Genomic DNA, 26470 nt, shown 5'->3' with positions numbered 1-26470 from the left:
CTAAAAGACCAGTTATTTTCTTGCGAAAACAGACAAAATCAGAAAAATAACTGAGCCCTCCATGTAACTGAACCCCTGTATAACCGAAACCCCGTACAACTGAACCCCCCTTGTAACTGAACCCCTGTATAACCGAAACTCTGTACAACTGAACCTCCGTGCTACTCGACCCCATTTAACTAATCCCCGTGTAACTGAATCCGCATGTAACTGAACCCTCGTGCAACTCAACTCCCTCAAAACACTTTTCAGCCATTTCTTGTTAGTTTTTTTTATTTCTAAACTATTTAAAATTGACAACACTGTGCAAACCAAAACACTTTTCGGTCATTTCTTGTTAAAATTATCCAATCGCTAATTACCCCTTTTTTTTTCTCCACCTTCAATTGTTCCTTTAGTCATTGCCCAGTTAACACTAAGATGTAAATTGAGTAATCCTCTCGCAATAACAAACCAAACCAGATTATACCCACTTAACCAGATCAAAAATGGCGGTCACACTAACTTGATTAGTAATTGGACTTTCAGTCCTACATTCACGGGTTTCTGCAAAGTGCTATGGACTTCATTGAAAAAATACCAGTTAAAAAAAAATAATAAAAAAAACATGTATCCATGAGTTTGACCTCCAAAAAATCGATGTCACAATAGAAAACCCGTCTCTTTGAAAGGTGTAATGACCTGTAGAATAGAATTACCTACCAGAAAAACCGGAAGGAACATAAGGCAAGCAAAATAGTACCTTGACTACTACTGATGGTGACATTTTGTCTTTAAAGGACTCAAGTAATGTCTCCTTCAAAGCAAATACTGTGTGCAAAACGAGAAGTTGCAAAACAAAAGCAGCAGTTGTCTCACTAGAATCTCAAGTTTTGGCTACTAAGAACAAGTTAAGAATCCACAACATTACCAGACATTTGGAAAGATTTTATGGGTATTCACAAGAAAAGAGTACCTCTCAGCCAAGTGAGAGAAGCAAGAGCCATACTGCAGAGGAGAAACAAATGCTAAAGTCAGTTACTGCCTTTTTTGAGAGAGGTTATACAAAAGTTTTTCTTTTGCATTTCAATACATGAGTTCAAGACTAGCGTGTGTCCAGAAGTGCTCAATTCAAGACTATCTTTTTTACAATATCGGGCCAAATGAGAAAAGGCTACCTATATGCTCAAAAATTTACCAGCAAACCGATTTTTGCAGTTTTTTTCAGCAATGCCTGCTAGTTATCTTCCTTCCTTAGACAAGTATTGTATTTAAAGCTTTGCACCTTTCAGCTATTGAAAACTATGGTAGGTGAGCTTTTCTCATTTTGAAAGATATTGGACATACAATATTCTTGAATTAAGCACTTCTGGATATATGCTAGTCTTGAACTCAGGTATTGATTTGCCTTGGCCTAATATATCAACTTACTCAGGAAATGCTGCCACACTTGTATTTTGTTTGTAGAGTCCACCCCATGCTAATTTGGAAGGTCTCCAAAACCAAGCAATTTGTTACTATGAGTATGCAGAACTTTTGTTTTGTTTATCTCCTTACAGTAGTAATCCTTTTATAACTAGAAACTTTATAACAGCAGTCCCGAATGTGCTGTTGAAATACAAATAGTTCATCATAACTCTGAAGTTACTTCGTAACTTCGTAACCCTGGGTCTCTGTACTAGAGCACTATATGCGTCTGTCCTATATACAGAAATACATATATATATATATATATATATATAATATATATATATATATATATATATATATATATATATATATATATATATATATATATATATATATATATATATATATATATATATATATACATAAGATCCCCCTGCCGTCTTCCTATTGACCAAACGATTATTTTACTTTCTACGATTATTACTTTCTACGATTTATTGGAGCTTTCCCTATACCTATATAACCTGTGAGTTTACCTGTAAAACGAGCCATAGATTAATGGCTGGGTATTGAAATAACAGCCATCTGTTGGTCAGACCTTCGTCACTCACTACGATTTCGTTGAACCTCCCATAGTTTAGCCATAGAATGAGCCACAGATCAATGGTTTGCTCCACCATCTGTAGTTTGTGTCTTTTCAGTTTTGACATCTTCCCGTTATCTTTGAGTCATATTTCCCGAGTATGTCTAGCCTTTTGTTTAAGATCCTTTGGCTCCCGGTTATGTTCACAAGAGCTTGAAATTTTTTCTTGTTTGCTCTTGTAGTCAGTGTTGTTCCATTGATACTATCTGTCTTACTACCATAGAGCTTTCGAATATAAAGTAATCAATCTGCTTTTATTTCAGGAGTAAAAAGTGGAGTTTAAGTTTACTTTTATACTTTATACACATTTATCCCCTTCTTCGTTTTCCAGCAAGAAAGGTGTCGCACATACTACCAAACTTACTACTGCAGAAGACAGAGAAGATGTCATGATTGACTTGGCTGGAACGGATGCAAATGTGTCAATATAGCGCCAGAAAGGTAGGCCAAAAACTTTAATTCAAATTTTACAAGAAAATTTAGTGCAATTTTTCTTTTGAAGTTAGTACTATCTTAAAATGTAGTTTCAAATAAGAGCGAATTATCTACCAACCCGCGAAAAAAAAAATAAGGTAATTCAGAGAAAGATTCCCGTCCTGTTTCGTGAGTATAATAGGTGCCCATTTCACCAAGAGACGGAGACCATGTACTCCACCTTCTATTTCAGGGCGAAGAATTTCCTCCATTGGGTAACGAGGGAAGTCATTTCATCCCCAAAATCTCATCATCGAAAAGTAGAGAAACGATAATAAAGATAGCGAACCACGTGAAAAATGCATTAAACAAGCATTAGAGGCCCATGACATCATTTCTCTTTTAGCGGATTTGTTTGAATTCGATTGAATTTTTTTTTTTTTTTTTTTTTTACCAGGGCACGTTTAGTAGACGGGGTGGTCCTAGAGACTCAGTACAAGTGTGCATGCGTAAATATATACATATTCATTGCAGGAAATCTTTCCAGGTAGCGTCTCGGATGTTATGGAGGAGGACGAAGAAGAAGGAATGATTGTTATTAGAAGTAATAAGAAGCCAAGGCGTCTTACTGACGAGAATTTTCGTCACGAGGAACAACAGCCCTGATGGAAGTTGCTTCCTCATCATCAAATAAACTCAGTACTAGCAAATATCGCAAATTTAGTAGAAGACAATGTCAGTTAAGTCGTAGTGCTGTTTCGTGTGCTGTAATCAGCAACTACTTTGAACTAGAGAACAAATCAGCAGAGGATGAAACATCTGTTTTGCAGGACGAAATCAAACCACTGAAAAAGTACTCATGGCTCTGAAAGAGAATAAAGCGAAAACCGTCGATTCAAACCTTGAAAAAGTCTTCAGTGCAAACCCACTATTAAAAGTTTTCAGTGACTCAGGTGAGCGGAACTGTCAGTGTGCGAAGACCAGAAGGAGATATGAGCAAAAATGCAAGGATGTTGCAAAAATGCTCTTTCTTTTTTGGGGAAATTCTTGTTACCAGTTTCTCCACAGTAATATGCCAAGCGTTCTCCCATCCCCTTCTCTTTTGCTGAGAGATCTGCACTCCGCAACACCCCCCCCCCCCCCCAAGGAAGGTGACATTCGGTGTAAAGAGCTGAGAAACTTCATTGAGAAAAACGGTTATGAGCCGTACGATTTCATTAGCAAGGATGCAACACGTATCGTTGGGAAACTCGAATTTGACACTATGACAAATTCTCTGAGCAGTTCAGCCAAAGCTTTACTAGAAAACGGTCTTTCGGAGCCTCCTGTAAGGCTTGAGACGGCTAGCGATATTTGCAGGTCTGCTGCCCTGCCGGTAGCTCACAATGCCTATGTCACTGTGGCTAAAATTCCTGGTGGAAAGTAGTTTGTTTTGTCTCTTCATGCTACCGACAATCGGTTCACGGGGCCGCAAATATCTAGTCGATGGAGAACAATGAATGAACTTTTAGGAAAAGAAGGTATGTTATGATTTTTCTTACCCACTGTCTTTTTAAGGGCTATTCCTCTGATCCTTACCTTAGCTCGAGACTATTCTTTCTCTCCAACTTGCCCCGGGTTCGTTGTATCAGGTACGAAGAGGTTTACCGATCAAGGGCCTAAACAATCCTGACCATCCGTGACCCAGAGTATCCGCCGAAGGTTTCGAATAGCCTGTCTAGCGTAGGGTAAACTAGGATGCTTACAATTTGGCGAAGGTTCTATCGAGTCTGTGAACGAGGAACGAGGAAAATCTAGGTGGTACTATATTTAGCAAACGTTTACAATTGGCTTCCGAATATGATTTCACGTACTCAAAATAAAATTTACTATCGAAGCAAACTGGGTACTTCTTGATGTGGTATATGTATCCTGTAAACACAGTGTACACGCCGTCAACTCGAATTATCGACAGGCTGAAAGTTCTTCCTGTCGCTACTTTCTTAAGCTTTTATAGTTTCCTTTCGACCCACAATTTTGGGCTCTTGCATCATTCCCAAGTCAATTTAACTGCGGCGCTCGGTTAACCAAATATCCTTGAAAACCTCTAATTTTGCTTAGATTTAAATTTGTTTATTTCAGACTTCGATCATTTATTAATGTTCGCTTATTTTAAATTTACACAATTTATTGATTAGTATATTACTTATCATAGGTATCTCAGTTATCGGATTTACTAGCGACGGATATTCAAGATGCTTATATGCAATGAAGACGCGGTCGTCCATGAGCAAGTGAGATGGAACAGATTTTGGAGTTACGTTGAATCCGCTTGACACAGAGTGTTCTCCTGACTTCCAGGACGTGGTCCATATTATGTGCAAGTTCAGAGCGTGCCTTGCTCGTCCCAGTGTTATGTTACAAATTGGACCTTATACTATATCCGTATCTGACGTTAAGAAAGCTGTCCAGGGACAGCCAAGGGACTCGCATTTCTTAAACCCCAGCGACCTAAACAGTGACGACATAATGAATTACGATGCATGTGTAAGACTCTCACATGAGAGGATTCAGTCTTTACTGAAACATCGTGTTCCTGGAAGCGAAGGAACACAGTTTTATCTTTGGCTTATGGAAAGCGTACGGCGTGTTTTTTACGACGTCAAACTTTCTCCTCTTGAGAGGTTATCTTTGCTTGGTCGTGTTGTTTACTGCGTTGGACCTTGGCGATCCTGGGTTCTAAAAAGTGGAAATTATGCTTTGAACGAGAATTTTATTACCACAAACCTTTACCATTGCCTAGAGAAAAATATGCATTCCCTAGAGCTTGTCATTCGTCGATTCAAACCGCTTGGGCTCGAACGTCTTTTCAAACTCTCCGACATGAATAGCCAACCGTGTGAAGTTTTTTTTAGGAAGATGCGGTCTCAAACCAGCACTTACAGTGCTGTAATAAACTTTTCGTTCCTCCAACTTCTACATCGAATTCGTCGATATGAAAGTATAGCGGATTTTGAAGCTCAATATTCTAATGAACAACTGACCGTGCCACAGTCCAAGCAGGTTAAATTCGTTGGTGTTGTGTCAGTTAGTTGCGATTTTTCTTTGTCAGGGAACAAAGAAATCAATCTGAATAGAGGGTAACCACGTATTGACAGCTAGCAAATAATAAAATCCTTGATACCCGACGACGTACTTTCTGCTTTCGGTCACCAAGTACCGAATGTTCGTCTTTCTGTACTTCACGACAGTGACTCAGACGATGACTTAGAGGAAAAGGCTTCCGCGACTGACACTGCATCGGGCTTGGAAAGTGACGGCATCTTTGAAGATTTGCAAGTGATTGCTCACTGTGTGAAACACCCAGTTGAGAAAAATTGGGTTAGTGAGCCTGTGACCAACGTGAAGAATTCTAAGATTTTTTCTTGTCAAGACTTCTGACGGCTCCATAACACCAATAAAAAAATCAACGCTGTTGTGGCTTCTGAGGGAAAGCTCTGAGAAGCTGAGTAGGGACCGATTAAAACGGGTGATGGTCCAGGGCCGACGAGTAGGACTACGTGAGTCGCCACAAACCAATGCAGAGGTCGGTGTGAAATCGGAATTGCGTATCGGTGAATGGTGCGCTTACAGACCGGTTGACAGGGCAAAGAGAGTATTAGTTGGGCAGGTCATACAGTTTGGCTACTTGTCTGGGCGAAGATGCCACTCTGTTGACACGCAGAATATGGTGATGCCGTTCCCTGACGACATAGGAAGAACCCATTCAGCAGAACCCGTTTCTATGGAAATCGGCAACAACATTGTCTTTGGCTTTGACTCAGACGTCTTCACAAAGCTGAATTCATTTATCCAGAAGATACGGTTCCACTTTTTTGATGTCTCGTCAGCATCGCAATCATCATGTTAAAAATGGCACCTAAACCCAAAACTGACCTCAAGACCATAACCATCACCATCGCCATGTTCTGTGTGTCAACAGAAGGAATCGTGTTTAACATTTTTCAGAGGTAGTTGTTATTTTTTTTCTCCCCTCCTCCTCTCCACTCGGTGATATTTTAATACAAAACATATAAATCTTACAACTTTATACATTATCATATCACCTAAACTTCAAAAACAAGAAAAAATTATTATATACCAGTCAATGTATTAGAGGACATGAAGGCACACTACCATTTAACTTTTTTATTGCCAAATATCTATCGCTCCCCCCGTTCCAGGGTGTCCTTCCCCCTTTAGGAGACGCTTTTCCGGTGGCATTTTTACTTCAATTTCTTAAAATTCATATCCTTCAATTTTCACTAATACGAATTCGAATTTTAAAGTTGTCTTCTAAAAGGCTTACTCTTACAACTTTAAAATTTACAGCTCAGTAGAAGACTTAGTAGTAAAAGACTTAGTGTTTATACTTGGGCTAACCGAGCTTAGTTTAATTTACTGAACCTCATTTGTCCAGTTTCTTAGGGTTGTCATTTGAGCTGTGATTATCGAGATGATTACTGAAACGTACCAATAAATATCTGAGAAACTAGTTATTTTTTTTAGCTGGTTGCTTTACTTAGCGCTTTTTACTAATAACTCGGTAGTAACAGTTTTTCTGACTGTTGCTTTACAGTTTTCTCTTCAAATACCCAAAGGCCTGGGTTTAATACCAAGAAAGTTGGATTCTAAGTACATTCGGGAAAAAGGGATCTTTGTTTCTTCCAGATTCTTTCGTGTCAAAGCAGCAAATTCCTTTTTTTTTTAGTACAATTAAGAATCCGAGATCCAAGGGTGTGTCTTGGCACAGCCACTAAACAGAAAAGCAGGTATGATAAAAGGGAAAGGGACGTGTGAAGACGTGATGAAAGGCAACTTTTACCGCTGGCCAAGCCATATTGAATAGGGCTGCGAAGCGTGACGTCAATTTTTGGGCGGGAAATTCAACTAAAGATGAAACGTGGACGCGTAGACATGTTTTTTCGAAACTTTGGCGAATTGTTTTGGCCTAAAATATTTGTCGTAGATCCTACTAATCCACCAGAACGTTTTCACGTCGAAATAATGCTAGGGATATTGACAATCAGTTGTTAGTTACAACTTGAAACCACGTTTCACGGTACTTTGTACTTCGCACCTTACTTTTTATGTCATCACCGCGCAGCCCTATGCTGTATAACTTAAAAACCGTGTTCCGGAATTTTTTTTGTAATTTCGGGATTTTTTTTGAAGAAAAATCGGAATTTTATTTTTGAGCTGGTGGCAACGCTGCATGTGTAATAGGAAAAAGTGACACCATCAGTGCCATCGTAGGGTTACGTAGTTTTTGAATGGATATTAACAACTTGCAGTCCTCCGTTCTTCTTCTTTAGGTAGGCTACATATCAGTTGTTTTCAGTCTTGGGGGTTCTTTTCCTTGCCAAATAAACTCGTAAATGATTTTTTCCAAGTTTTAAAAGATCGCTTTTGAAGGTGCTGAAATATTTGACAGATACCGAATAACAGGCAAGCTGTATTATATTTACATATTGCACCCTTTAGAATATTTTATAAGTTTCCTTCCCTGTCCATTTTTAACCGTTACTAAAACTCTTCTTGTTACCTCATTCCAGTTGTTTTTTCTGTCTCCTTCCATGTATTTCTAAATTTCACTCACATGATCTTAATTTCACTCCTTATCGGTATTCCCGTCCCTTTACTGTCATTCAATTCCAAAATTACACACTTCTGTTGATTGAGTTCAAGCTTGACAACTTGGCAGTATTGCTCGGTTCATCCCATAGCCTCGCCTATAGCATTCCTTAGGTCTTCATCATTTGATGTTACTGTAGTTATATCATCAACAAATCCCCTTATTTCAGTGTCTCATTCACCAGTGGAACTCCTTTCAGTTGTGTCTCCAGATATTTCAGCAATAAGCCAAAATAAATCTCAAAAAGTAAAAGGCTTAGTGGACATCCCTGTCTTATTCCCATTTCAGCTTCACAAGACTACCGCGTTACCAAGGATAATTACTAGAGTAAACAAATTTAATCCAATCAACAAATGACTCATTGAAACCATATGTCCTCATTATTACAAAAAGAAAGCTTCTTCTTACTCTGTCAAAGGCCTTCCTAATATCCAATCCTGTTATTCGTATTTTTGACCCTTTCTTCTTTCTGGTCATATCATTGTGAATCAATAGATTTCTTATATGGCTGAGCACATTTGCTGTATTTCTCTTTTCAATTCCTTCGTGTTAGCTTTCGCTTTCTTTCTTGACTCTCATTGATAGTACTTTTGACAGTAGTCTGTATTCGCATGAGTTGAGGGTAACCTGTCTCCAGTTATTCAAATCTTCTAAACGACCTTTTTTGGGACCTTGAGGTAGTTGTGTTATAAAAATGTATATACCAAGTTTTGTATTTTAAAGCTGACTGTAGCGAAAAGTAAAACCTACCGGATGAGAAATTTATCACAGTATATCGGTTCTAGGGTGCTCACAGTTCATGGCTCTCTCTGTGGTAATATTTGATAACAAATACATGCCAAACTTGATCCCCAAATATCAAGTTTTGGTGTTTAGGTGAATCTTTTGAATCCGTCTCAAACGATAGCTCCGTGCCTCCGTGCCTCGTGCCTCCAGGTGTCCCTCAAAATGCCCAGTAGTTAACCTCTCGCAATCAGCTTCCTGTTCCCTCACCCCTGTTTCAAGGAACGCAGCCAATTGCAGTCAACAACCGAAACGACCCACCCCAATCGACGGAAATCTCTTTCCTAATTTCGGACGAACCGTGCAGCTACTGCCACTCACCAGTTAGAGAGGACGCTACGGCTATTAGATACTTTTTTTTGTGGAGAGCTGGTACATGCCGCTTGTAGAGGAATCCAAGCTGATCTCTTCCTTACAATCAAGATGCACGATCAGAATTCGACCCTTCTTAACTACGTATGCGAAAGATGCTATTAAAGAAGTGTCTCTTACTTGCAGCTGAAGCTAAGGGAAAGCCTTCAAACAGGTGGAACTCTGTTTTCGCAACGAGTAGCGTTGGCCCCTCATCAAACCATGAACCACGCTCCCATAACAACATCAGCTATTCTATTACATCAGCCTAAAGCTATTCTAAAATCTATTTATTATTCTTTCGTCCACCCATATTTTCTCTATTGCATTTCGGTTTGGGCATCTACCTTTTCGTCTGTTTTCAAATCTCTCCAAATACTTCAGAATAAAGCCAAGAGGACTTTTTTTAACGTTGGTTGTAGATCTTCAGTTAGACACCTATACGGGACTTCAGGAATCTATTTTTTGGACCAACTTCATTTAATTTCAATATCTAGTTTTTGTCACGATTATCAATATAGTAATTTACCTGCAAATTTCCCCGGCATTTTTCCAACTAATTCATAATTTCATAATTATCCTACTACGCATCGTTCAGACTTTTCGTGGGAAATTTGCCCGACATCGAGAGCGGGATTCAACATGCGTCACACTGGGCCAAAACTCTGGAACTCAATTCCATCATCAGTTCGAAAATGCAGCAACAAGCGACATTTTCTAAGACTGGTGAAGAAATATCTTATGACATGCTAAGTATTTTGTTCATTAGGGCTTTCTTTTTCGTTGTTGTAAAATTTAGTTAGAAAATGGCTGTGTATTTTCGTTGGCAATATTCTCAGAGCTAAAGTATGCCACCAGGCATGTGCGCTGTTTTGTGACGTTTATTTATGTATGTGTTATAAATAAAAATATTCTACTCTAATCTAGCCAGCCAACAAACGCCTCTCGACTCTAGCTCTACTGTCAATACTCTGCTTAAAGCAGAAAACGGAAGGAAGGACTGAAGGAAGAGAAACAAACAAACTTCGCTGTGTTTGGACTTCTAGAATCAAAGTCCGTGCCTGAAAAAGAGACGATGATCAAACTAATTGCAGAAAACGACCTGGGCGCAGAAATCCAAATCGATGACATATCCGGAACCCTGAGAATAGGAGCCCAAAGAGAAGACAGAAAGCCTTGTCTACCGGTGGTCGAGATAAAAAAAAATTCGTCCGATTGCCTCAAAAAGCAAAACAAGCTAGTAAAGTGCACCCGAAACCTTAGAAGTTCTGCTGACAACTTCATGAAATCGAACATTTTCATAAACCCTGATTTTACACCAATGCAAAGAGCTAATCAAGCTGCAAACCATCAAGCTAGAAGGTTAGAAAACCCGAAAAATCATTTGAGAAACCCAGAATCCAAGGAGACCATATTGAAGAGATAAAACTAAACTGACATCAGAGAAACCGAAGAAAAACTGAGAAGACAACTATCAAATGCATTTACTTCAACGCTGACTCGCTTTTCAATAACTCTCAGAAAAAAAGGAATTAATCAACGCTACACTGGCATTAACAACGCTACACTGGCACTTTGACCCATGAGCCTAAACGGCTTTACATGGAAACATTCAATGAAAACTATCTCGAACAGCTGATAGATGAGCCCACGAGGGTGCGTGGCACCGACACCTCAAGCCTCTTAGATCTCCTCGTGAGTGATATTAGTATGGTAGCGAATATCGAAGTGCTAGCACCAGTTGGAAAATCTGATCTTGCCGTGATAGCGTTTGACATCAAAGCCAAACCACAAGCGAAATCGCCTGCTCAGCCAAAGCGCAACTATTACAAGGGAAATTATCAAGCGATGAGACAAGACCTCCAAAATATTGACTGGGAAGAAATGTTCAAGGACCAAGACTCACCCGACAAACTCTATGACATTTTCCTGTCGGTCATAAAAGAATCTGAAGGGCGACACATTCTGCTGATCAAACGTCACTCGCGGGTAGCATTGTCGAGCGAAACAACTAACCTCATAAAATAAAAACAAGAATCTTGGGATAAAATGATATCGAAACTAAAAAATTTTCGACATAACACCTTTAAATTAGGTGATGTTTTCTTAGACCACACTGCCGTTCTAAGACGAACAAATAAACTTTCAAATAGGGATAAATCCATTCATTTAGACAGCGAAAAAACATGTCAACAAGTCAAAACAGTTCGATCAAATATACAGCGACTATCTTCAATGGATATAATGGAACAATAGACGTGAAATTAGCATATCAATATGCAACAAATTAAATAGCGTTTTGGCTCATTAATAAAATTAAAAACTTCGGGGTAATTCGCAGAGAGAGTTCATTGACGATAATCATTCTAAGTTCTTCATGTAAATTTTCTTCTTCGATCCTGCTCAAACATAAAACAAATTTCCATTGAAAGTGGTAAAGCCTTCCGTGTCTTCTAATTGCAAACCAAATGTTGAGTTTACTGGGTTGGAACTCTCTCTGAAAATAATCCGGTGAATACTCAGGAAGTTTATTATGTTTTGAAGGAGCCGAAAAGCTATTTATTTTGTTGCATATCAATATTTTAGTTTCAATTTTACTATTTCAGCACTTCTAATGAAGACGGTCGCTGTATATGTGACCAAAATATCTGGACTTGTGTTCATGTTTTTTCACTGTCTAAATAAATGGATTTATCCCCAGAAACCGATTCGTCGACATCTAGAACTGCCTACCCGAAGAAACCGTTCTGGCACCCCCCATCAGCTCTTTCAAGAACTCGTTTGACAAGATATACGAGAGTCGTATGTACGACATCAGTAACTTTAGAAGATTTACCTAAATTTTTGTATTGTCTTTTTCCTGTTTTGTAAAAGGCTCTGGCCTACGTTTTTGCATTATACTATTATTATTGTTACTTTCAATAAAAACCTTATATGCCCTAAGGCATAGCTTACAACCCTTGCCCTGAGAGTTGTGTGTGTGTGTGGGGGGGGGGGGTGTCATCCTCAAAGACCTGATTTCCGGACCTTTAAACTACATTGAACAAAATGGTTATCTCAAAATTTTGACTGGATCTATTTGGAGAAATGTTGGGCGTGAGAGGGGGTTAGTTGCCCGTCAAACACTTTCAACTATTAAAAAGGGCACTAGCCCTTTACATTTTTAAAGTCAAATGAGCCCTCTTTGAAGTTTCTACGACAACACTTTCTATAAAAAAAAAACTATATATGCCCCCAGAGCATAAAGTACAACCCTTACCCTGAGGACTGTGGGGGTAAGTCATCCTCAAAGACCTAATTTCCAAAACTTTAAACAACGTTAAAAAATGGCTATCTCAAAATTTTCGATTGGATGTGTTTGGGGAAATGGTGGGTGAGAGAGGGGGGTTAGTTGCCTTCCAATTATTTTCTACTATTAAAAAGGGCACTAGCCCTTTCAATTTCCAATCGAATGAGCCCTTTTTGAAGTTTCCACAACAACCCTTTCTATAAGACCTTATATGCCCCCAGGGCACAACTTACAACCCTAGCCCTTAGGGCTGTGCGGGGGGGGGGATGGTTGTCATCTTCAAAGACCTCATTTCCAGAACTTTCAACTACGTTGAACAAAATGGCTATCTCAAAATTTTTATTGGATGTGTTTGGGGAAAAGGTGGGCATGAGAGGGGGGTTAGCTGCCCTCGAATCATTTTCGACTTTTAAAAAGGGCACTAGCCCTTTCAATTGCCAATTAAATGAGCCCTTTTCGAAGTTTCTACGGCAACACTATCTATAAAAACCATACATGCCTCTAGGGCATCACTTACAACCGTTGCTCTGAGGGGTATGGGGGGCCTGTCATCCTCAAACACATAATTTCCAGAACTTTCACCTACGATGAACAAAATGGCTATCTCAAAATTTTGATTGGATGTGTTTGGGGAATTGGTGGGCGTGAGATTGAGGTTAGTTGCTCTCCAATCACTTTCAACTATTAAAAAAGGCACTATCCCTTTCAATTTCCAGTCGAATGAGCCCTTTTTGAAGTTTCTACGTTAACGCTTTTTATAAAAACCTTATATGCCTCCAGGGCATAACTTACAACCCTCCCCCCTGAGGGCTCTGAGGGGTTAATCATCCTCAAAGACCTTATTTCCAGAACTCTCAACTACGTTGAACGTAATGGCTGTCTCAAAATTTTGATTGGATGTGTTTGGGGAAAAAGTGGGCATGAGAGGGGGGTTGGTTGCCCTCCAATCGTTTCCAACTTTTAAAAAGGGCACTTGCCCTTTCAATTTCCAGTTGAATGAGCCCTTTAAGAAGTTTCTAAGACAACGCTTTCTATGAAAACCTCATATGCCCCCCGGGCATAATTTACAACCCTTGCCCTGAGAGCTGTGGGTGGGGGGGGGTTGTTATCCTCAAAGACAAAATTTCGAGAACTTTAAACTACGTTGAAAAAATGGCTATTTCAAAAATTTTGATTAGATGTGTTTAGGAAAGTAGTGGGAGTGAGAGGGGGGCTAGTTGCCCTCCAATTATTTTCGACTATTAAAAATGGCACTAGCCCTTTAAATTTACAATCGAATGAGCCCTTTTTTAAGTTTCTACGAAAAAACTTTCTATAAAAGCCTTATATGCAACCAGGGCATACCTTACAACCCTTGCCCTCGGGGTTGTCGTCCTCAAAGACCTAATTTCATAAACTTTAAACAATGGTGAACAAAATGGCTATCTCAAAATTTTGATTGGATCTGTTTGGAGAAATGGTGGGCGTGAAAGGGGGGTTAGTTGCCCTCCAATCACTTTTGACTATTAAAAAGGGTACTAGCCCTTTCAATTTCCAATCGAACAATCCCTTTTTGAAGTTTCTACAACAACGCTTTCTATAAAACCTTGTATGCCCCCAGGGCATAACTTACAACCTTTGCCATGAGGGCTGTGGGGAGGGGGTGTCATCCTCAAAGACATAATTTCCTGAACTTTCAACTACATTGAACAAAATGGATATCTCCAAATTTTGATTGGATGTGTTTGGGGAAATGGTGGGCGTAAGAGGGGAGTTAGTTGCCCTCCAATCAATTTCGACAATTGAAAAGGGCACTAGCCCTTTCAATTTCCAATCGAATGAACCCTTTATGAAGTTTCTACGTCAACACTTTCTATAAAACTTTATATGCCCCCAGGGCATAACTTAAAAACCTTGCCCTGAGGGCTCTAAGGGGGTTATCATCATCAAAGACCTAATTTCCAGAACTTTCAACTACGCTAAACAAAATGACTATCTCAAAACACTGATTGGATGTGTTTGGGGAAATGGTGGGCGTGAGAGGGGGGTTAGTTGCCCTCCCATCACTTTCAACTATTAAAAAGGGCAATAGCCCTTTGAATTCTCAATCAAATGAGCCCTTTTTAAGTTTCTACAACAAGGCTTTCTATAAAAACCTTATACCGGTATGCCCCCAGGGCGTAACTTACAACCCTTGTCCTGAGGGCTGTGGGGGGAGGGGGTGTTATCCTCAAAGACCTAATTTCCGGAACTTTTAACTACGTTGAACAAAATGGTTATCTCTAAAATTTTGAATGGATGTGTTTGGGAAAATGGTGGGCATAAGAGGGGGGCTATTGCCCTTTAATTGCTTTCTACTATTAAGAAGGGCCCTAGCCCTTTCAATTTCCAATCGAATAAGCCCTTTTTGAAGCTTCTAAAACAATACTTTCTATAAAAACCGTATATGCCCACAGGGAATAACTTACAACCCTTGCCCTGAGGGCTGTGGGGGGAGTGTCCTCTTCAAAGACATATTTTCCGGATCTTTCAACTACATTGAACAAAATAGCTATCTCAAGACTTTGATTGGTAGTGTTTGGGGTGATGGTGGGCGTGGAAGGGGTGTAAGTTGCCTTCCAATCACTTTCGGCTATCAAAAAGGGCACAAGCCCTTCCAATTTTCAATCGATTGAGCCATTTTCGAAGTTTCTACGGCAACTCCTACCATACGATGGGCCCTGGTCTAGAAGAAACAAAGAAATAAATAATTTACGTATTAACAAAGATTTACGTATAACAGTTAGTTATAACACCCCACCCTTCCCCCCAAAAATATCCTGGATGCACCATTGTGCATCCGAATGTTTGTTTGTTCGGCTCCCAAAAATAACAAAATGCATATAAACAAATTTGTAGTTTTTGTACGTTTGTTTGTACCCCCACCCCTCCAACAAAAAATATCCTGGATGCACCATTGTCCCCATCCCTTCCAAACTTCAACACTCATTGCTTTCAAATATGTCATATATGCAAATATATATAAAATATATATATATAAATTATATATATATATATATATATATATATATATATATATATATATATATATATATATATATATATATATATATATATATATATATATATATATATATATATTTATATATAATATATATTATATATAAATATATATAAAATATATATATCAAATATATGCAAAAATGCATATAAACAAATTTGTAGTTTTTGTACCCCCACCCCTCCAACAAAAAATATCCTGGATGCACCATTGTCCCCATCCCTTCCAAACTTCAACACTCATTGCTTTCAAATATGTCTAAACTGCTACTAGTACTACTGCAAACTCATTGCAGCAGACAACCACCTAATGAACTAGACAATCTGTATTAAATTTAACATACTTACAACTTAATATTTCTTCAGATCAACAAAACAATAAGAGATACTTTAATAATTAATTTTTTCTAAAGATTTTAACTGACATTATTAAAATGTGTTAGGTTTTGAACCTTCAGAACTCACATTAAACCTTCCATTTATCTCCAGCTCCATTTGCAGGTGATTTTTTTTTTTTTTTTTGCTCAAACAGTGCAAGCTTTATTTCCCCTAAAACCTACTGCAGATAGCAGTGTGGTTGAACAAACACTTGACCATAAGAAGAATAGTTAGGCAATTTTTTTGGAATTGAGTGAGTTATAAAATCAAAAAGAATACTTCACAGTTCAACTTTCTTGTTCTTAGAGCAATTCTCAGAGGAGGGAAAGGGAGTACCTCTCGCCAAAATAGGCTAGGGAATTTTCGAAAAAGAAAAAGGGAAATGTAGTAACAACCCGGAATATTTGCTTTTAGAATGCACCTCTTGTGGATCTCCCATCCCTCAGAGAACTTGGAGAGAACCTCAGAGATCTCCCATCCCTCCGAGAACTTGGAGAGAACCTCAGAGATCTCCCATCCCTCAGAGAATCTTCTTCTCAAAGGTCTGGACAGCAATACTGATTAAAATTATTCATTTAGCAATGACCTTACTTTTAGAAAGTTCAACCAGTGGAAACTGCAATTTAATTTGTGTTTACTTCATATTTAATATAAATTGACTGCAACCATGGAGCATTTTATTAACTAATGCCTCTCACAAGGTCTCATTGTGAGGAAGTGTATAAGAGGGAGGATGTTTGATCATGGAGATCATAATGGTTCCATAATACGGCTACGTGGTGTTTATCGTCGTGAAATTCTAGGTTCTCTTTTTAATGCAGTAGCCCTCCCGCATGTTCTTTATCCTTCCCTTCTTCTTCGAGATTTTAAAATTTGTGATTTTTCAGCAATTCGCGTTTGTTATTTTAAATATTGTAAGTTTTTACTTTGTTTTCCAATTTCCTTTAGTAATACTGAATTAGTTTCAAATTTTAAAATTAAAGAGCCGTTGGAAATAGCCAAGGTAAAAATAAATAATTTTTACCGTAAAGCTGAAAATATACTTTATGTTCATAATCTTTTTCCTTTTTTTTCTATAGTTTAAAAAGTGCATGATTTCATTATTACTATTTGTTGCATTTGATTAAGTTTTCTTTTGGGCAACTTGTAAATTGTTGCTATGTTTGATGGTGTGTTATTTGGATTTTTGAAGATTTATTTAATTATCTTTTATACTCCTCGTTTTTGAGGGAAATAAATAAATAAATAAATAACAGCCTCATTATGCTTCCCAGCCTTTCTACTCCAGAAATGGCACAAAAAAGTGTCATGTAGAGTATGGCACCTTACAAAGGAGTTCATTTACGTCTAATTATGAGGGGTGAATCATACTTTTCCTCGTATTTGGGCTGCATTGGGAAACCAGCTAAGGGCCTTCATTTAAAGAATCTCCTTTGATCACTGCTCTCCCCTAAGTGTTATTCATTCGATTGGTCACGCCCCTCTTTGGTCGGAGATAGTAGTTTTGTGTTTGTCAATTTTGGTCAGTTCTATTTTGTATGCAATTGAGACAGCACAAGTAAGTTTGTTTGTACTTTACAGGGGTTGATTTTACCCTATTTTCTGGCTAAGATAGGGAGTGTGCTAAATTTCAATTGAAGATGTGAAATCCATACACAGGGACTTGTCTATCCCTATAAGATAGCTTAGATTCTTCATGCTCACTGGATTTGTCATTTGCCTCCATTTTTCCCAACTGATGATGAATGTACAGAAATTGATTTACCAAAGATGCGTGTTAACCCTATTCAGAAAAATTAAATTTAATAGGAAGCTAAATTTTGATTGTTCCCTCTGTTAATTTACTCTCACCTGAAATGAACAATTTAACTTTATTGGATGTATCAGGAACAAGCTTTCCAATAACATAAGCAATTAAATTATAGTTAACAAATTATTCACTTAACTATGGCTGAAACTGCTCAGAGTTCTGATATACAGTAACCAATAGTAATTCTTTGATTTGTACTTTATACATTGGGGCTGTTTTATTGCTAATCAAACCACTGAGATCTTACTCCATGAAAAAAAAAGAACATTCAAGTTAATCAATCATCTGAGAACCAAGCAAACTTCTCAGGCAGTTTAGGGTATCATAAATTCCCTTCCTCCTTTGAGTATAAAACTAAACAGTTTTAAACTAATACGAAACAGAAGATGCAAATTTATAAGTGATTTAATGTAATTTATTGGCATAACAAATAGCAGCATGCCCAAATATGTTAACAACAAGGAAGGACAAGCAGTCAGTTTTAGAAATCCAGGAAAATCTATCAAGAACAAAGGACACACAGCCTAATGAGCCATTGTTATAATCAATGACTCTTATAATCACTCAATGAATCAGAATCTCATACATTTTATAACTTATGGTGCAAAAAAAGAGCAACAAGTAGTCAATATCTTAGCAGATCCCTCAGGGGACATAGCCTACGAAGACATTGTCAGAATCAGATAGGCTAACAGCATCTTCAAATGAGCTAAATTCTATATATGATTTTTATGCAAGTGACTGGCTTGACAAATAGCAGCACACCCATGAGCATCAAATGTAGCAACAACAAAGAGCAACAAGTAGTCAATATCTTGGCAGATCCCTCAAGTACATAGCCTACGAAGATGTCAGAATCAGATAGGCTAGCAGCATCTTCAAATGACCTAAATTCTATATATGATTTTTATGCAAGTGAATGGCTTGACAAATAGCAGCACACCCATGAGCATCAAATATAGCAACAACAAAGAGTAACAAGTAGTCAATATCTTGGCAGATCCCTCAAGGACATAGTCTACGAAGACATTGTCAGAATCAGATAGGCTAGCAGCATCTTCAAATGAGCTAAATTTTATTTATGATTTTTATGCAAGTGAATGGCCTTACAAATAGCAGCACACCCATGAGCATCAAATGTAGCAATAACAAAGAGCAACAAGTAGTCAATATCTTGGCAGATCCCTCAAGGACATAGCTTATGAGGATATTGTCAGTATCAGATAGGTTAGCAGCATCTTCAAATGAGCTAAATATTATATATGATTTTTATGCAAGTGAATGGCTTGACAAATAACAGCACACCCATGAGCATCAAATGTAGCAACAAGTAGTCAATATCTTGGCAGATCCCTCAAGGACATAGCCTACAAAGACATTGTCAGAATCAGATAGGCTAGCAGCATCTTCAAATGAGCTAAATTTTATATATGATTTTTATGCAAGTGAATGGCTTGAAAAACAGCAGCACACCCATGAGCATCAAGCGTAGCAACAACAAAGAAAGTTCATATCTTAGCCAATTCATCAAGAACACAGGACAGAGTCTAAGAAAGCATTGCCAGAATCAGATAAGCAAGCAGTATCATCAAAAGAGCTTAATTTTATACTGCTGCAGGATCCACCAAGAAGATAACAAATAAGATTATAAGCAACAAAATATATCAGCTATCCCACACCAATATTATAAGAAGGCAAATATGGTGTTAACTTGGGTATGATTGACACAAGGGGAAGTCCAAAATATCAAGTCGACATGGTGACCCAAAAGCACCCACTATAGACAAAGACTCAAAAATAAACTCTGTTGTCTAAAATCAACAACCTAAAAAACTGTTATGACTCTTTACAACTGGAGTGGACCAGAGACTTCAGCAATAAATAGAGACTCTTCTTGGATGCCTTGGACTCCTCTGGAGGGACAGAAGGATCTAAGGTAAGGATTTCTCAATTTATACACTAGCCTTTGTGGTTAGGTCAAAACCAAGGGGCTGCACTCTGCTTGGGTTTCTAGCCCTTAAAAAAAGGTTTTGCTTTAGTTAATCCTCTAGCCTTGAAAAAGAAGTCTATAGCATCTCCTTGGTTGTAGCTTTGTCCATCAGATTCACACTTGGGCCTTTACTAAACTTGGGCAGGATGTTCTAATTTCTCATTGTTCTAAAATTAAAAGCTCTGAGAATTAATACCTTTATGCATAATTTAAAAGAAAATGAATTATCCATGCACTCAAGGGATGCATAAACAAACACAGTCTTGAATTTATGCTTATATTTTTTTTAGATTACACACACTTGAGCTTACCTTTAATTTGAAGCATTTCTGCAGTTCTAAAGAAATCTTGCATACAGTCTTTTGAAACAACCACTTCACCATTATAAACAAACTTCAATATGGCAGCTAATTCCTCACTAGAAACACCATTCAGAAATATCACTGGGTATTGGTGTTCAGCCACTTTTGACAATGTTTCATAGAAATAAGCACTACACGCTGATAATATGACTCTATGAGCAGGGAAAATTCTTCCCTCACTACAGAGGACCACATCAGTGAATATGTCCTGTCTCCAAAGTTCTTCAACAACATGTACAAAATTTTGTCTATGATTATTCCATTTTAAGACAAAATCCTCTGAGGATGCAACAGGAGCAGCCATTGCAAGGTCACATGTTCTGTATTGTGTAGTCTGTAAACAGAATAAACCTTGATTATTCCATCACTTACTCAAAGAGAACAGAACTTATCTTGTTTATATACTTATTTGCAATTTTTCAATAGAAACTTTTTGTAACAACTGAGATAGGATCACTTGGCTACAGTAGCCTAGGTTAAAAGGTCCATTACTGAAATCCAAAAAAAAGTCAAATACACACAAAAAGCACAATTTGAAACTGAAACAACCAAAAATTATCATAAATGGGAAAGGATCTGTCATCCCCATCCCTCCCCTACTCATAATGTTCAGGTGGCTATTTGTACTTAACTAAAAATTATAAAGGTCAAACTATTTCATGTCTTTTTTCTTATACATCAGAAGGATACTAGTATGAATCAAAATTGAGAATAGTGTTTTAACAAAAAAAAAATCAAGACATATCCCTGATTTTTGAAACAATTTCAATGTAATTCAGCTACTCGAAAAACAACTATTCATCTTCGTCTAAAATAAAGCTGTTACTTAAACTCTCCAAATCTGGACAACCTTCTTCTTCTTCCATTTAACAGCAGGCGGGCTTTTCAGTGATACTATTTAGCCCTTTTCCTTTTGCGTCACTCTGTGGGCTACAGAGCTACTGGCTTGATTGCCTCATGATTATTAGATATTTTCAGATATCTTTCAGTAGATCTTTCGACTCTAGGAGTTCAATTATAAGATGATAGATGTCGATTTCTATGCTCTGTGTGCAGGTATAGTTGGCTAGTCTCTTGGCTGATAGTTAGATTTTGTGGTGTTTGAAGCATTTTAGCAGTTTACAAAGCAAGGTATGTTGTGCAGACGTCAGCATATTACATTCAAATAGGCAATGGCCAATTGTTTCATTATTCATATTACAATGCCTGCAAAGAGGGGACAGGGGAATAGAACCAGTTGAATTAGAAAACTTATACGAGAATGCAATAAAATTTAATCCATTTGTTCCAGAACGGATTCTATGATAAATTTTAAAAAGATACTTATTGGGAAAGGGGGAAAGGATAGGATTAATCTTATTAAAATTAATATCTGATAGCCTCCATCGGTAAATATCTCTGATTGGGATTGGTCTCCCACATGGCTGGTCAATATTTATAGCATTTCTTGCTATTTCATCAACCTGATGATTACCACTTATGCCAGAGTGGCTAGGAATATACTGAAAATAAGTTTTTATGCCACTTCAAGCAAGATTATCTATAATACTGAGACAATGATAAGTGTCAATGTCCAACTTATGCTGAGGAGCTGAGGCCAGCAACTCAAGGCTTGATAAAGATTTTAAATCTAAAATAATGTTATTTGAATTTTCTATCTAAGGTTAGTGTTCTTTAAGGTGTTCTAATGGCAGGATTATGGCAATTAACTCAGCAGACATTATAGATAAGTTATTATATAATCTCTCGCCAATTGCAATGTTCAGGTGAGCAAGGAAAGCACCACTTGCTACCTTCTCATTCATTTTGGACCCATCAACAAATATTTGGAAATGATTTTTATAGGTAATTGTATTAAGTTCAGCAAATTTTTTTCTGGACAAAAGTAATGGGGGTTAAATCTTTATTCCACTTTGAGAAATCAGTATTTATTATGGGACTTGACCAATTCCATGGAGGGGATTGGGGGAAAGTGGGCGCATGTAGGGTGTGTGAGCTATTTGATTCAATTTTTGTAAGATATTTTGTCAAGAGAAAGCTACGTCTCTCCCTTATTGTTGTTAATCCACTCTCCATAAGCAGAAACTTGGTGCTTGTGGGTTTTCTAAGACCAAATATGAGACATATTATATCATTTTGTGTTGTTTCAATTTTTTGCATCTGGGTCTTTGCACATGCACCATATACGATGAGCCCATAGTCAATATGGGGTCTTATATGTGATTTATAAAACTGGAGTAAAGTTTTCTCCTTACAGCCCCAGGGTGTGGAAAGAAGTCTTATTAGTATATTTGCTTTTCTATAGCATTTTTTAAGGATTTGGTGGTTCACATTGTCATATGCCCCTTCAAAATCTAGGAAAGCTGCAACTAGGACATTATTTTTTGAGAATGATTCATTTATTGCATTTGTTAGCAAAATGAAAGCATCTGTTGAGGAGTGGAGTTTCCTGAATCCAGTTTGAGTGTGAGGGATCATATTATTTTTTTCAACAAACCAGAGGAATCTGTGATAGATCATTTTCTCCATTATTTTCCCCATCACAGGAGTAATCATTATGGGCCAATAGGACTCAGGGTTATCTTTGGGTTTATTTTTCTTTAGGATTGGTTGAAGGGACGAAAATTTCCATATGCTGGGTAACTTAGAAGATTCCCAAATGTGAATACAAAAGTTTAGCAGTTCCTTTTTGTAAGAAGGTATAATATTCTTCATCCATGGAGGGTGTAGATTGTTATATATGCCGCTGGTTTCCGTCCTAACATCATTTATTGCCTTATTTATTTCCTGGATTGAAAATGGATTAGTTGTATACTCGGATCCTGGGCGTGGTTGGTAACTTGGGTTAATAGGAATTGGGGACATTTTGCTTCGATTATTTTATGTTAGCTTAATAACAAAAAGAGTTGCAAATAGCTTAGCTTTTTCATTATCATTGTCATAATGGGTATTATTATGTATAAGCTCATACAGGAGTGGGTTGGGGGAAATCTTTTTCCCACAGATGTGGCTTATTACTTTATGTATAATTGGCTCATGTGTTTCTCTGGAGATTATTTGCAAAATTATTCCAGTATTTATATTTAGCATCTATTATAGTCCTTTTTAGATTAGATTCTGCTTGCAATTTTTTTAAATATGTAGTAGGTGATGGTTTTTTTTATGAATTCTTTCCTAGCTGCTTTTTTTATTCTCCATTTATTTTGGCACTCATTTGTCCACCATGCTTTAGGAATGTGTTTAGGGAAGGTTTTCTTAGGTGTTGTCCTGGGGATATTATGATTAGCTGTATTTATTAGTAAAGATGTCAATACTTCAGCATGTGTGTCAACTGTTGTGTTTGAAATGCATGAATTTTGAGTGAAACTTGTAATTTCATCATTTAGCTTATTTTGGAACATAGACTAATTTTCTTTAGTGTTGATATATTTGGAGGTGTGTAGTAGTTTCAGCAGGTTCATTTAGGGAGCAAACTATAGCAAAGTGGTCAGTACACAGACTATCAATTTTATTTATATAAATTTTATTCAAAATATTTAATGACACAATTTTTAGGTCAATTGTGGAGTATCTGCCACTTTTGGGGTTAAAATAAGTATTCTAGTTTGGAGGGGTAGCAACAGCTAAATCATTATTATTTGAAGTCATACACTTAATCAACTTACCAGCTTTATTTGCTGGTTTATTCCCCCACAAAAGGCTGTGGGCATTGAAATCTCCACAAATAATTATATTTTTTAACATATTAGAATTATTTATATAATTAAAGAAATCCATGGCATCTGTAGTTTGGCCATTAGGGTAATAAAAGCTTATTATGTAGGTTTTTATATTATTCAGCCAAACACTGATACCAATTGCATCAACATCATTTGCAAAATCTGGAAACTTGATGCCACATAATTTTATATTATTTTTAACTAATAGAGCTACTCCACCTCCTTTTCTCTCTGACGATCTATCCTTCCTCAGGATAGTATATCCCAGATACTTAATTTGTTGATTTTGGGTTAAATGAGTTTCCTGGAGGCAAGCAATATTAATGGAATTATTATTCATAAAAGATATTAGTTCATTTAGCTTATTTTCTGCGAGTGATCTTATGTTCCACTGGAGTATTGATATGTGTTGTGTTGTTGATTTATTTTTCATATGACTGTGTATCAATGTTCAGCTTTGTTAAAAGTAAAGCAAGATCTTTTTTTTTGCTTGAATGAGCATATAATCAGGGATGTAGATTTTTGCCAATTTTTGTAGATTTTTGTTTTCTGCAGTTGATGTATGTTCATGCCCTGAACTGCATTACAGTTTAGAATGAATAAGCATATATTTGGGAATTGTATGTTTGGTTGCGGATCCTGTTTGTCGGTTAAGGGATTAATTCCTGGTAGTGTGTCTTGTTGATTTCTACTCGGGAGGGGGGGCCAGGCTGACCTCATCTCACTGGACAAGGAGGCTGGTTGACTTGGTGATTCCTTCTGATATGGATGTGAGCTAGGGGGATTAGGAGATGGTTTTTTATACGGGGTACTTGACGCATTGGGGGCGTTTGACTTGGGGGTTTTGGTTGGTTTCATTACAGGCTTTATTTGGTATTGTTGGGCAGCATTTGCTTCCATTGCTGCACCGGGGTATGGGATGGCTTTCTCTGTTGCTATTTGGAGTGCTAGAGCTCTTTTCTTATATGCAGGGCATAGTGATTTCGTTGTAGATTCACGTGGGCCTTTGCAATTGCGACATGTAGGCTGAGTGTTGTTGCAAGTTGTCAACTCTTTAGGATGGTATGCTTTACAATTACTGCACTCTAGGAGAATTTCATTGCATTTGTTTGTTGTGTGTCCCAGTTTGCGACACTTCTGACACTGGATAGGCTTAGGTTTGTATTCCTTTTGCCAAATTTGCAAACCAAATTTGCATACAGTGGTACTCCTTCTTCTTCCAAAAACAGTACCTGGAATCTACAATAGACTACTTTCGGCTTCTTCTAAATGCATTGGCTACTTTTTTTTCCATCAACACAATTAATATACATGTACATATATATTTTTTCTCTCTTTTCTTTCTACAATTGTTAAGGAACATAATATTCTTGGTTTTCATATATCAAAAACATTAACACAGAACAAAAGGAAAATTAGTAAGGATGGAATCAGATGACTTGTGGGAAGTATGAGTACTCGAGTTGCCTCAGCAATTTAAGGCCTGTAAGCTGGCTGGCACCTATACAGCTCTTGCTACTCACTCTCGCTCTCTTCTGCACTCATTTCGCTCTCTTCAAACAATATTATCATCCACAAGAAAATCAATTATGCTTTTGTACAAGTATTTTTCATCTGCTGCATTATCCCTACCAAATAGCAAAATTAAAACTTAAAACGAACAGTAATTATTCTGTATATGAAAGGAGCTGTCCCCTCCTAAACGCTTTGCTCTTTACACTAAAGTTTTTATTGTATTAAAAAGTAGAATGGTGAAAAAGAGTCAAAGTTTAGCGTAAAGAGAGGCGTTGAGGAGGGGACAGCCCCTTTCATGTATGGAATAATTGCTGTTTGTTGTTTTAATGTTGCTCCTTACTTTCAGTTTAAAAAAAACTTGTTTTTTATTTAATTCCTGATTGTTTTTCAACTAATACAGGTTCGATTTTGGCTCACTGTGCACGAAAAATTAAAACACAATTTGCAAATTAATTTTGGCAGATTTATTCTGGATATGAAGAGTTGCCTCCTCCTCAATACCTTGCTCTTTACACTAAAGCTGCTAGCACCTTTAAAAAAGCTTCCTTTTCTAATTAAACAGCCCTTGTGTTTCAATTTTAGTAAACAGTCAAACTTTAGCGTAAAGAAAAAGGTATTGAAGAGGAGGCAAACCTTCATATATGGCATAATTTCTGTTTGTTTTTCAAATAATACCGGTAAATCTGGCTCACCCTCTATGAAATATACCCCTCCCCCTCATAGAAAACTCATCCGTGGAAATTTGCAAACACGCACAATAACCCTATTGTGCGGCGGCATGAACAAATCATCGGCGGCGCGCCGGTGGTGCACCATCACTACTATTTTTGCCCCCACGGCCGCCAGCCTTCCCTTATTGGCGCGGCGCCGGGTTCTAGATGAAAGTATTATTGGAAAGTCTGGTTTTTATATTCAGCGAATAACTTGGGACAACAGATGCAGAGCCGCATTTGCTGCCTTTAACCAAGCCATCAGTGTAAATTTGGAGAGAATCTGGATACAAAGTGGTTATTTTCTCATGAAAAAGTATCTGAATTTGGATTGGCAGGTAATTTGTCTTTTGCAAGAGTATCAACTCTAGTGAAACACTTGGAGGTGACATTTGCCATCCTGGGGGGACAAGAAAATGACTGAA

At 37.6% G+C, this 26470-nt stretch overlaps 1 protein-coding gene across 1 annotated transcript in view; it reads right to left on the bottom strand.

The window, feature by feature from the left end:
• Positions 1 to 26470, bottom strand: part of LOC148940516 (uncharacterized) — an 89788-nt gene that overhangs the window by 42488 nt on the left and 20830 nt on the right. Inside the window, exon 2 of the mRNA XM_089105558.1 lies at positions 20051 to 20435. Within this exon, the coding sequence (XP_088961684.1) occupies positions 20051 to 20405 (355 nt within the window). The 5' untranslated portion in view covers positions 20406 to 20435. The remainder of the gene's footprint in view (positions 1 to 20050; positions 20436 to 26470) is intronic.

This window comes from Artemia sp. Qi Xiang Cuo, chromosome 19 (assembly GCF_049724085.1).
Source record: "Artemia sp. Qi Xiang Cuo chromosome 19, ASM4972408v1, whole genome shotgun sequence".
NCBI classification, from domain to species: Eukaryota; Metazoa; Arthropoda; class Branchiopoda; order Anostraca; family Artemiidae; genus Artemia; species Artemia sp. Qi Xiang Cuo.
This window is presented reverse-complemented; position numbering and strand designations above follow the sequence as displayed.